The sequence below is a fragment of the Chionomys nivalis genome, chromosome 11, assembly GCF_950005125.1.
Source record: "Chionomys nivalis chromosome 11, mChiNiv1.1, whole genome shotgun sequence".
NCBI lineage: Eukaryota > Metazoa > Chordata > Mammalia > Rodentia > Cricetidae > Chionomys > Chionomys nivalis.
Genome location: NC_080096.1, coordinates 74,179,238 through 74,192,607, shown reverse-complemented (window position 1 = coordinate 74,192,607; position 13,370 = coordinate 74,179,238). Strand labels below are relative to the sequence as shown.

Sequence of the window (13,370 nt, the reverse complement as noted above, 5' to 3'; positions counted from 1 at the left end):
AAAAGAAGAGAACATACACCTAACACAAAAACTATCTGCCAGAGTGGGTACAAATAGGTCTAGGTTACCTGTATGTCAGGGTCTGCTTCCCATGGCACATATCACATTCTAATAACATAAGGAGCAGAGCCAGGGGACATTTACCGAGTGGGGCATCACCACAAATAGAATCTGGTTTAATATACATATCCACTGTTGGTGTTCCGGAACAGAGTTCCTGAACAGAGCATCCTGGGTCAGATGATGCAAATCAATGACCCCATGCCCAGCTCAGCTCCTTCATCTAGACAGAAAAGCTGACAATTGTTCTGCCTAACTGGATGATTGTGAGGAGCAGAGGTGGAAAGGCAAGAGCCTGCACTTTATGCACAAGGCAGGGTCAAGAAATGTCACCCGCCAGAGCAACAACCAGTTTTTACCACATATGCCAAGCTCTGGGCTGGATGTGCAGAAAGAAACAAGATATAAACCAAGTTATAAGGATCCCAGTTTGTAGCATAGCAGAGGACCCAGATATACTATAATGGGTACTGCCATGCTATCCCATGGGCCCTGGTCCTTCTGCCCTCCCTACGTGAATCTAAAACAGCAATCTTGCTGTATGCATGGTCCTCCTCAAGGAGCTAGGGCAGGAAAAGTCCAGTCAATGAGGATTGATTACCAGACAATGGGGTTTCCAGTCCCTCAGGTTATCTGGAGCTAGAGTAGCAAATGATGCCTATAGAAGGGCAGGATGCAAACCTACCGTAGACCCTCTACAGAATAGACTTTAATAGGCCCTTCCACCTGGAAGGCTGAAGCCAGATAGAAGCAGACTCAGTCATCAAATAGCATCATGTGGCCATACTACTTCCTGGTCTAGTGTTCCTTCCAGTTCAATCAAGATCCTCCACATAAAACAACCAACAGGATAGCCTAGAAAGGAGTGTGTACCTTCTCGCCTCTGAATTTCACTGAGCTGTTCCTGCAGGGCTTTCTGCAGATTCCGATAGGCAAGCACATCCTGCTCCAGCTGCTTCCGCAGGGCAAAAACCTCGCTGATACTAGGTAAAACAAAACAACCAGAAATTACCCAACAGGCTGATTTGTGCTGAAGATGCAAAGCCCAACAAAGTTGTGGCTTGCATATCACTTGTATGTTTGGTTTTTTTCTAGTTATAATGGTAAATGTGTTTATTACAGAAAAAGGTAAATATAAAAGCACAAAGAAATAAAAATTGCTACGATGCTCCAACTGATCAACACATGTTAATTTTCCTGAGTCTTTTTCTCCGCGATTATTTCCACACAGTCTCAATGCCACTGGACGTGCAAGGGAGAACTATGTGTTTCTTGCTTAAATAGTCTCCTACATTTGTGACAATTTCTGGCAACATTTTTAACTGAGTATATAATATAAAAATCAGGTGACTGTTCCCCACTTACTTAAACTCATTCCTTACTAGAGACATAGCAAGTGGAAAGAATCTAATTCTCCAGAATGGTCCACTGTTTGGAATAATGCCTTGAGAAGGCTTAGCTACTAAGAGGCTCTCACACTCAGCACTCAGGCTTCAGGAGAGAGAAATCAGATTTCTGTTCTGTTCCCATCAAAGAGGTCACACTAGAGTAGGAGTAAGGGTTATGGGTGAGGGCCAAGGGGGAAGAAAAACTAAGAAAATGTGAATTCACAGCAAGCCAGAAACAGACCAATTCAGGGTCCATAGAACTGCATTGCACTAACTCAACCAAGCTTGAAATGCACAGTATGAATGAGCTTTTCCAGAGGAGGGGATGTTTGTTGAGTTTCACATGTGGGTCAACACAGTTCAAGAAGCCCAGAACCCAATGAGGCCATGAAAAAGACATGCCTGTTAGAGCCGCAGCAATCATGAGGAACTCTGTCCAACAGAACTTCCTCCAGTGACAGGCATGTTCTATATACTATCTAATACAGCAACCACTAGCTAATGTGCCTACTCAGCATCTGAAATGGGGCTTAATGTACCAAGGAACTGAATGTTTAATGTTGTTAAATTCAAAGTAAGTGTAAGTGTAAGTAGCCACTTAGCTAATGACTATTCTACTAGACAGTGAAGATTCACATGGAGGCTATGGACTTACATCCATGTGCAAGTGCCACATGATCTGAAAGACACACACCCAGCTCTCAGAGGAGCATGGAGATCCAGCTGACTCCTGTACTAGAGATACAGTCCACAAAGCAGAGCTCTGAGCCTACTGTGAAGTGTGACATTTGGGTTACTTATTTTTGTTTTGTTTTTGATTCTGTTGTTTGAGATAGGGTTTCTCTGTATATTTCTGGCAGTTCTGGAACTCACTCTGTAAACCAGGCTAGCCTCAAACTCACAAATCCACCTGCCTCTGCCTTCCAAGTGCTAGGATTATAGGTGTGCGCCACCACTGCCCAGCAGAAAGTTTCATTTTAAAACAACCAATATCTGACATACCGTTCCCTAAAAGGGTTTATCACTGCTCTGTAATTATCTATAAAAATGTATATATATGGATTTTTCTAGGAAGAAGGCTCATAAGCTTTTATCATATTTTCCCAGACTGGTTAGAAGCTATTGCTGGGCTTATGTGTGCAAGACTCAAGCCCCACTTTTCCAGTTCCATCAATGGAATATATCTATATCTACAACTATATCTATCTATCTACACACACACACACACACAGAGAGAGAGAGAGAGAGAGAGAGAGAGAGACAGACAGACAGAGACAGAGACAGAGACACACTCTCTCACACACACACACACACACCGGAGGAAATAAGTCACTCTATCTACTCTTCTCTGCTTGTGTGTTGAGGACAGTTCGCTGTGAAGCATTCTCCATGCAAAGCAAGGGATTATAGAAAACTTTTACCTACTTCCACTTCCAAATAATCTCAATGGTCAATTTGTTTAGCAGATGGAAACCCTTCCAGGGGTAAAGCACAGCACTGGCTTGGCTTGCATGTGGCATGCTGCCAAAACATTTAACTTGGAAGCAAAGGAGAGAGTTTTAGTGAAGCTCCTGCCATTGGGCTCATGCTTCAGGTCTATCACTTAGGTTTTCCCAACTCAAGAGTCCTTGCAAGGTATGAGTAGCCAGCAGAGCAAAGGTGTTATGCTCAGAGAGAAACAGGCACTGAAAATTCTTCTTGAAACAGAGTTGCAGAAGAGAATGGCCAGGAGCAGAAACACAAAGTTCAAAAGAAGGAAGTGCCACTAACCCACTCTATAGACCCAGGTCAGTCCACTAAGCTGTCTCAGCCATAAAATGAGATAATAATATCTTTCCTTAGAGCTGGTTTTGGGGGTTAAGCGAGAACGTTACATGAGAAAGCTTGGTGGACACTCAGGAAAAATCTACATCATTTCTCTCCTTCCTCATCTGATGAGCCAGAAATTCTGGTTATTGGGAATTACAGCAGGGAATCTCATCTGGAGAGAATTTTCCTCTATAGAAGACATGTGGCCATATCTAAAGACATTTGTGGTTGCCACAACCATACTGGGATGGGGCACTGTGGCACCAGCTTGCAGGCAGAACTAGGGATGTTACTAACATCCTACAGTACATAGTGTGTACTATATGATCTATAAAGCCGACGGTACATAGTGTGTACTATATGATCTATAAAGCCCATGGCACATAGAGTATATTATATGATCTATAAAGCCTACGGTACATAGTGTGTATTATATGATCTACAATGCCTATGGTACATAGTATGTACTGTATTATTTATAAAGCCTACAGCACATAGTGTGTATAATATGATCTATAAAGTCTATGATACATAGTGTGTACTATATTATTTATAAAGTCTACAGTACATAGTATGTACTATTGATCTATAAAGTCTATAGTGCATAGTATGTATTATATGATCCACAGTGCCTATGGTACATTGTAAGTGGAGGCTGCTCTTTTGTTCCCAGCTGCCCAGACCCGAATAATCACAGAGAAATTATATTAATTACTGCTTGTCCAATAACTTAGATGTATTTCTAGCTAGGTCTTACATGTAAAATTAACCCATTTCTATTAATCTGTGTATCATCATGAGGCTGAGGCCTACTGGTAAGTTCCAGCTGTCTGTCTCCTTCAGCAGCTACATGGCATCTCTCTGACTCTACCTACTCTCTCTATATATCTCTGTTCAGATTTCCTGCCTGACTTTGCTAAGTCATTGGCCAAAACATCTTTATGCATTAACCAATAAAAGCAAACATATATAGAAGGATATCCCACATCTTTAGCGTGTACTATATGATCTATAAAGCCTAGAGTACATAGTGGGTATTATATGATCTATGTGTCCCTGTGATCTATACAGATCCAGTCCCAAATATTCCCCATACTGCTGAGTCTAACCAACAACTGAACTCATCCTTGGAGTGAGGGTACATTCACAAGGACATCAGCTCAGAAGCCTAGAAGGTCTGAACTCTGATCATTCTTCACAGTAGAGTCTGAGAGACTAGCTGAGAGTCAAGCGGGCCCTTAACACCCTAGCAAGCATTTTCCATTCTGTAATATGGAACTAAAGTCACCAGCTTCTGAGAACTGCCAGTCTAAAGAGACCCAGCTCATGGGGGCTATCCCTTCCTTTCTCACTTTAATCACAAGTATACTTATAGGTGTAACATGAAGGGGCCTGCTTGTTTGTGTTTCTGTCCTGCCCGGTTCCCACAACTGTTTGGTCCTAGAGAAAACCACACATAGGTGTCTATAAATTATAAAGCTGATTGGCCCATTAGCTCTAGCCTCTCACTGGCTAACTCTCACATCTTGATTAACCCATTTTTTCTGATCTATGTTAGCCATGTGGCTCAATACCTTTTTTCAATGGGGCAGGTCACATCCTGCTGCTTTGGTGGTCTGGGCAGGAATGGGAGGAATCAACTTCCTCCTTCCCAGAATTCTCCTGTTCTCATTACATCATTTTTACTTCCCGTCTGATTTTCCCGCCTATATTTCCTGCCTGGCCAATCAGCGTTTATTTATAACATGACTGACAGAATACAGACAATTCTCCCGCACCATATAGGTACATTTACTATATTTCCAGAGTGAGCAATAATAAAACTACAAACAAAAACTCAATGGCTCTCATCTGCAACTGTGTCCTCTGCTCCAAGGTCTGAGGATCCAAAACCCCATAGTTATATATACGTGGGTGTGGGTGTGTCTGTGTGTGTGTGTGCAGGTGCAGGCTGGGACCAGGAGGCTGGGCTTTTGGTGTTGCTATTCCTAATAATTGAAAGCTTCCTGTCTGCCAGAGGGCACTGAAGTTTACATAGTATCAGACTTTGTGTCTTAGTTACTTTTCTGTAGGCTGAGATGCCTACTACTGCCTAAAGAAGAAAGAGTTTATTGTACCTTACAGTTTCAGAGAGTGATGAGCCCATGACCATACACAAGAAAAGTCAGACAACACTGAGAATGGTGTGGGTTCCAACCCTCAAGGCCCACCCACAGTAGCTCCTTATCCATCTCAAACAGTTCCAGCAACAAGGACCAAGGGGCCATTCTCATTCAAACCACTATTTCTTATATAGCAATGTTACCAAGGCTGGCAGATATGGGGTAGATAGAGAAGTAGATAAACTAAGCAGGTTTGGAGGCTGGTAAGTTGAAAGTAGATAGGATAAAAGATGGGCAGATGGAAAGGAAGAGGTTAAGAAGGGAGGGAGGGAGAGAGGGGAGAGGGAGAGAAAGGGAGAGAGAGGAAGGAAGGGAGAGAGAGAGGGAGGGAGGGAGGGAGGGAGGGAGGGAGGGAGGGAGGGAGGGAGGGAGGGAGGGAAGAATAAAAATGTGTTGGGAGATAGGCAAAGGTTAGGTTAAGAGGGTAGGCAGGCCAGCCCATCTCTGCACTATAAACACACATACTGGGGCTCAGTGTTAGAGATGAAACCCACAAGCTTAAACCTGCTAAGTGCTGGGGCTGGGGTGTGGATCTAGGCCTGAAGATGAGTATGAAACCTTTTAAGCATCCTTGTTCATTAGTTGCAGCCCTGCCCCTCTTCAGTCTCATCCATGTTTTTATTCATTAGGAAAGAGCTATGAAACTAGGAACCATTTGGATGCTGAGAGTTCTTAAGAGCAGTCACGTTGACCCAGAAAGTCTCTCTGAGTCCAGAATCTATGCTGGCTCTGTCAGAGATGCTGTACCATGAAAGAAAAAGTTGTTCTCTCTCTCCCCTGACTCCATGCCCTCTCCAGAGTGAAAACAGTCAGGCTTCCTGAGCTATGTCCACACCTAGTTCCAGCAGCATGTTTTCCGCTGTATCTAAACTCATTTCACCTCTGAATCTGGGAATTAACCTCATAACCTGGAGGATCAGTGCTAGAGGGGGGCATTCCTAAACAGTACTCCCTAGCACCTGCTCTGTCAGGCCTTGCAGACAATCCTGCCCTGAGAAGGGGAGGGGCACAGAGGGACAGCTGACTTGAGAATCAGATGGGCCTCCTGACAGTAACACCTGGGCTAGCCTGAAGGCATGCTATGAGATAGTGCAAAGAAGGGCAGGGACTGTGGGGCAGGGAATGGCAGCTGATAGCAGAGGCAGGTTTGCACAGTCCAGGGAACACTGAAGAGCCCAGTGCGGCAATAGCAAAGGGCATAGGTGAAGGAAAGGGGACGGTCATGCTTTTAACTATGGAAATTTTGGAAATTATTTTTTAAAAAAGACAAAGTAAGGAGTCCCTTCTGCACATCTCCACACCCTAGACCAATAACCAGGAAGCTGTGGCCAATCTTGTCCCATCACAACCATACCTACCTCTGTTCCTCTACTGTTTTGAAATAAACACCAGATACCATAGCCTTTCAATTAGAACTACCCTGAGGATAGACAGATGATTTAGAGAGGTGCAAAAGAGGATGGAACAAGCCACTTGCCTGGGGACACAGAACTAGAACTCCTGACAAGAGGCTGACAGCGATGTCACCAGCCACAGCTGCCTTTCCTCTCCACCCTTCAACGGTACCAAATGATTTCAGCAATTCTACAGACATGACTCACTTCAATACATGAAGATGGGGCCAAATCCCAGGGGTCTGCCAACACACCCTGGACAAGTCACCTAACCTTTCTTGGCTTTGTAGAATCATGTGCGATAGAATTTTCCTCATGGAAGACACATGGAACAACTTCCTAGTTACAAAATCAAGAACTGAAAACTCAGAACATTCATTCTATTTTAACGCTAATTTTGTTGCTCTAATCAATCCTGATTGACTCATTGATAATATGTAGATTTGACCATTAAAGGAGACTCACCAGCTTTGAAAGTTTACTAGGCTAGTGGGATTTGTGACTTCCCCCTCCTGCCCCAAACTCAGAAACCAGCAGGACTAAGCGGAAGTAGGTGTGGTTGTGGTATCTGAAGAGAAACTTACCTATCTGAGTCCTGCAGAGTCTTCGCCAGATGGGCATATATGCTCTGTTCCGTCTTTAAATCCCCTGTCAGCCCTTCATAGTCTGATTGTTGCTTTTCCTGGAAATGACAATGGGCATCTGACATTAGGGCATAAGTCAAGGAATAAGGCCTGCCATTACGCAAACACATGTATCTAGCTCTGGATTTTTAAAACCACAGACTGTAGGCTCTGAGTCAGACTCAAGCTCAGGCCACAGTCACACAGCACCACCTGCAGGAGAAGTTGGGAATGACAGTCTGCACAGTGCCCAAAGGTCCATCAGGGTGGTGCCACTGGAAGGTAGCAGAAGCTTTGAGACAAGGCGCCTGGTGGGTGTTGCTAGGTCATTGAGGATGCACCCTTAAGAGGAACTGTAGGACCCTATCCTCTTCTTCTCTTTCTTTTGCTTCCTAGACCTGAAGTGAGCAGTTTTTCTGCCAGATTTTCCCTTTCACTGCCTGCTCAACATAATGAACTCCAATCGTGGGGTGGGAACCTCCAAAACTATACACTAAAAAAAAACCTTTCCCTTTATAAGTTAATCATCTTATGTGTTTCACTACAGTAACATGAAGCTAACTAATACTCAACACAAAGTAGAGAGCCACGCTACCAACATCCAAAAGCTGTTTGTGAAAGATCCTCAAAGCCACCTGATTCAGCCACACTCACTCAGTGCTGCTGACCTGATGTCAGGACACTCTAAGGAATACCTCACCACACTAGATGCTGTTTCACAGAAACACTCACAATGCAAAACCTAGCAAAACCTGAAACAGACCCATACAGGAGAGTGGAAGAGGTCAAGTGAGTGGCACTTGGCGGTGTCCAGAACAGGGTGATGACAGAGACTAGGCTGGATCACTGCTCATTAGCAAAACAGTCTTAGAAAAGCAGATTGTCAACCCCACGAGGATGAGTTCCTCTGTTATGAAACGGAGATACAGTTTTGTGGATCAGCTTTCACAAATGTGAACTAGCCTTCAAGTTCAAATTCTGGTGCAGCCACTTCACAATTTAGGGATTTGGAAAGTTGTTTATTAACAGCTTTGACTTTACCTAAAAAGCAATCGACAATGACTATAACCTTATGAAATTACAGAGCAGATTAAGATAAATTATGCCAAGGAACCAGAGACATTGGAAAAACAGCTAACTCCAGTACTGGACAGACGAAATCAAAGACAAAAATATGTGCCTCTGGCATTCTGTTGTGCCAGAAAATACATTCTTTTTTTTTTTTTTTTTTTTTTTTTTTTTTTTGGTTTTTCGAGACAGGGTTTCTCTGTGGTTTTGGAGCCTGTCCTGAAACTAGCTCTTGTAGACCAGGCTGGTCTCGAACTCACAGAGATCCGCCTGCCTCTGCCTCCCAAGTGCTGGGATTAAAGGCATGCGCCACCACCGCCCGGCCAGAAAATACATTCTTAATTATCTGAGCATTGATTGCTAGGACCTATGAAGGGATGGAGAAATAGAGGTGCAAGCCATCAAACAGAGTTTCAGTTATACCAGTAAGTCCCAGAGAGGTAGCACACAGCATGAGGACCAAGTGAACAACAGTGTCTCATACTTGACATCTGCTACAAAGGTAGATAGTAAACATGCTCTTCAAAAACACCATGGGAATACTCTGAGGTGATGACTATGTTAGGTATCTTGACTGTGGTGATTTCACAATGGCTATCAAAATATTAAACTGTATACCTTGTGTGAGTGAGTGTGTGTGTGGGGGGGGTACTGGTGCTAGGGACAGAACCCAGTGAATTGTGAATGTTAGGCAAGCACTCCACATGTCGATGAACTATACCCTCAGCCACCAAAACTTGATGTTTTCAATTATAATCCCGCAAAGCTAATAAATAAATGGCTAAATAATGAGGTCATTTTCAAAAAAGCTCTTGCCAGGTAAACATGAGACAGTTTGAACATAAAAATAATTATATAACATAGGAATTCACAAAGTCAAAAATTAATACAAATGACTACATGAGAAGAGGCTTTTCCTTACAGTAAAATGGTAATTAATAAGTGAGGGAAGGATGATGGGATTAGAAAACATAACCATTTGGCAATCATCACTGTAATAAACAAATTGGCCAACAGACATAAAAGGATGCTAAAACTAAAGGGTGAGTATTTGGAAATCAGGATTATTTACAGACTCAAAACACTACCCTGATATTCTTCCTTTGTACACAGGAAAAAGGGAAACTGGATAGTCCAGATTCCTGAAGACATAGTCTTTGTGAACTTAACAAAGCCAGCACAATTAGTAGCTAAACACATGGACTGTGTATCATGGAACAGAAGAAGGTGTGAACACAGCATCACCATTCTGGCACAGCGGGTGAACCTGAGTCTCCTAATATTTTAATTATCATCTGCTCTTCCCACCCCACCCCCAACTCCCATCAGTACTATGCCGCTCAGGCTATGACCCGGGAGGACTTCTTGTCCCTCCAGCACCAGTACTGCCATTGCCACCAAAGGCAGTTTTTAAGTCTCTATTGTTCTACTTACCAATAAAGACTCGGGAATCATGTGTTGGGGTAAAAACTGGCTAGCTCACAGGGACTGAAAGGCAACCAGCTGACTTTTGTTTTTGGCAGGATAGCATCTCTCCATTCATCCCCAAACTAAAAAAGCCTGCAAATCTCCAAGTCCCTTCCTACTCCTTCCTGTGTGCCTCTCTCTATCCATATTCCTAGCTCCTCCATACTCTCTATGACTAATTCTTGTCAGCTACTTACTGGCTCCACCCCCGATCCAAGGTTGACATTGTTAACACAGTCAGAGTTTCACAGTACGATCAAATATCCCACAACGTTGACACACCCACCAAAGATGCACCAACTAAATCAAATCACTAAACATTAAGCATACAGTCCCACATGAACACAGAACTGATCTGCATACTTCAAAGGAGCAAAGCCATGAGACTAAAAAATCAAGACTGGAAATCTCAAGACGGGATCCTAAATCAAACCCTTTGTGCAAAGCATTCCTGAGGCACCTGAGGAACTGTGAATAATCTGAGAATTAGAAGGCAGTGCAGTCTATGAGCATTTCCTGCTGTTGGTTAATGCCTGCTTACAGGACTCAGAGGTGACAAGGGCTTCATGGTGCAACTTTCAGATCATGCAGAAAAGGTAAATGTGTTTATTCTTAGGATTTTTTTTAATGAACTTTAAATTAACCCAAAAATAATAATGTTAAAATGACCTAGGTAATGTGTACAGCCTACCGGCAGTGTGCAACCAAAATTAAGAACTTTCCAAATGCTGAAGAGAATATCCAGCTCAGGGAAGTGGCCGCTGCTATTCACAGACATTCTTCTCAACCTTACCAACACATATAGGGGACACACAAATGTGACCAGAAACCCTGTGTCTCTTCAGCCTCTGTTCACTAGCCTCTAACTGGAAGCACCATTCACTTCTATTGCAGTTGCCACAAACACAAGCACTAGGGCTAGCTCTAGACTCTGCCCGCTAAAATAGGTTATTTTGTAAGTGTCAAAGACATTTCAGAACATTTATTCTTCTATTTCAAAGCTACTGTGGTCACTATACTCATCACTAAATTTTTGTTATTTAAAAACATTACAAATATCATTTCTAGAGCAAACTTTTTATATTTTGATAACTGAATCTCAAAATATTGGTTTATATCACAACTGATGTATCTATAAATTTTGTGCATTTAAACATTTTTTTCTAGGGCATGAGTCTTTGACTTCAGCTGGACTGCAAACAAATGCAGTAAGAAAAAAAAGGCTAAGCACCCTGACTCAAGAAAACAATGCTGTCCTTCCAGTCCAGGCAGAACTTCAGCCCGGGGCTGTGCACTCAAGATTGGAACAATAAACCACCAGGCTAGGCCTGAGATGCTAGTAACCCAGCTAGATATCCTGCATTTCTGTAAATCACGCTACAGACTAGGCCCATGTACTCCTAAATGCTTCTGCACACAACAGTGCCCCAATGGGGTTCTCTCAGTTCTCAGCTGCACATAAGCACCTGAGAGGACATCAAGATAAAGAAAGCCACCAAGTCCTTGGTCTTGTTGTATCCTGTCTCACAGCACAACATTTCTGCCTGCCCCTTTACCAGCTGTGCTGACTTTATGGGCTTGTTATGCTAAATGTTCTCCAGGTAGTCTCTCAATGACTGTGAACACAACCTAGGTGTAAAGGGGATACCTTTCCCCAGTTCTAGACATAAAGACACAAGGATGGTGATCAAGCCCCACATCAGGATCATGAGGTAGGGCATGGGCTCCAAGTCTCTGCTCCTCAGCACATCCACGCCTACCTTATGAGGTTAAAAAGATTAAATGAATTAATCAACGCATGGCGCCTGGGATGGAGTGGACACCTGGTGTCAGCTCTATGTCCCAACCCAATGCTCTGGTGCTGTGCTAGGTACTTTATAAAAGCGCTGGACACTATATCAATCTTCCCATTGTTCAGTTGTAACTTGAGTTCACTTAACTGATAATCGGTAAAGTCAGGATATGTGCTTTCATGTAATGTCAAAGTTAATCAAGAAGGGCTAGGAAATAAAGTAGAAAATGTGGGCTTCTAGTGGACAAAGAATCTCAGTAGGCCAGGCTCTGAACCACAGTGAAGAGAACTGTCAGGCCAAGGCTCAGATGCCCAGCCCAGTTCTCCTCTCCTCTTCTTCCTGGCAGCTCTTTGCCAGAGTTTTGAGGCCACCACACTCCTTAGCATCTGTCTTCATTCCTTTCTCCTGTCTTTCCTCTCAGGGATTTCTGAAATCCCTCCCCAAGTCTCAAAGAACCTCAGAGAGCACAGAGGTGGTGAGATATTGTTTACCACTCCCCAGTAACACTCCCCACATTTCGTAGGACCTTCTCAAACCCAATCTTAGAGGAAGCCCTCTCTAGCCAAGAAAAATACTCTCCTCTGGCCTGGAAGCACCCACCCACCTTTACCCAGAGCTTTTGTGCCAACCACCAGTTCAGGATGAGCAAAGCATATAGCCGTTATCCTAAACCAGGCCTGGTGTCTGGCACAAATCAAATCCTGCCATAAACACTCGCTGAACTGATGATTAAATAGGTAAGAGGGGAACACAGGGACTGATATGAATCTTAAGAGCAGAGATTCCTGTGGATATTTTGCATAATGGAAGTCAGAGTGAGTCAACGTCTTCCTAGAAGCAAATTGCTCACCCATGTTAAATAAATGAACTCGTCGGAGCCATTTGCGTCCCATTTCATCAATCACCTATTCCCCTGCGCTGACTCATGCCCCATTAGAATGAAGTCATTTGGCACCCTCAGCAGAGCTGACAGCCAGTAGATCTACTTGGCATAGAAGAGAGCTAGGCTCCCTAGGGTTGGTGGGCAGTAAGACCCACCTGCTGAGCAGGTGCCACCAACCCTCTCCACCGGCATCTCTAAACATGGAACAGTTTAACAGGAGGTCTCCCAACATGGCACTGAACTTGGCACACATCTCCATGTGTGACTCTGCACTGCATCCTCCACAGCCTTAGGACTGATCGCCCTGTTCACCACTATTTTCCTGCCTAACCAGAATGTCCCTTAGACATAGCAGCATGCACAGGCCAACACTGCTCCTTTGTGAGCAAGGCTCTGGGGCTGTGCTCACCCAGCACAATTCTCTCTTGGGTATTCTAAGATTTAGAGGGTCATATCACACAACCATTTAGGAGTGACCAGGTCTACATTAAGTCAAAGACAGAGGCCAAAGTCCAAGATCTTTGTCTTTAAAGTCCATGGCACTCTCTCCATTTCTCCAGAGCATCCCATCGAGTGTTTGTGAGAACCTCCAAGTTGTCCCCAAAGTTCTTCCTCATGGCCACTGAACTCAAGACTACTCTACACTAGCTTCTGGAGCACGCAAACTAGAGGAATCCTGTGAGTGTGCCTCCATTAGTCTTTATCCCCTCAAAAGACAGATTA

At 43.7% G+C, this 13,370-nt stretch overlaps 1 protein-coding gene across 4 annotated transcripts in view; it reads right to left on the bottom strand.

Moving 5' to 3' along the window:
- The window catches only part of Cdk5rap2 (CDK5 regulatory subunit associated protein 2), a 191,053-nt gene that overhangs the window by 80,565 nt on the left and 97,118 nt on the right, over nt 1–13,370 (bottom strand). For all 4 annotated transcript variants that reach the window (XM_057784811.1, XM_057784814.1, XM_057784812.1 and 1 more), the window contains exons 14-15: nt 7,398–7,495; nt 934–1,043 (exon numbers count right to left, since the gene is read on the bottom strand). In XM_057784811.1, coding sequence (XP_057640794.1) covers nt 934–1,043; nt 7,398–7,495 — 208 coding nt within the window. The remainder of the gene's footprint in view (nt 1–933; nt 1,044–7,397; nt 7,496–13,370) is intronic.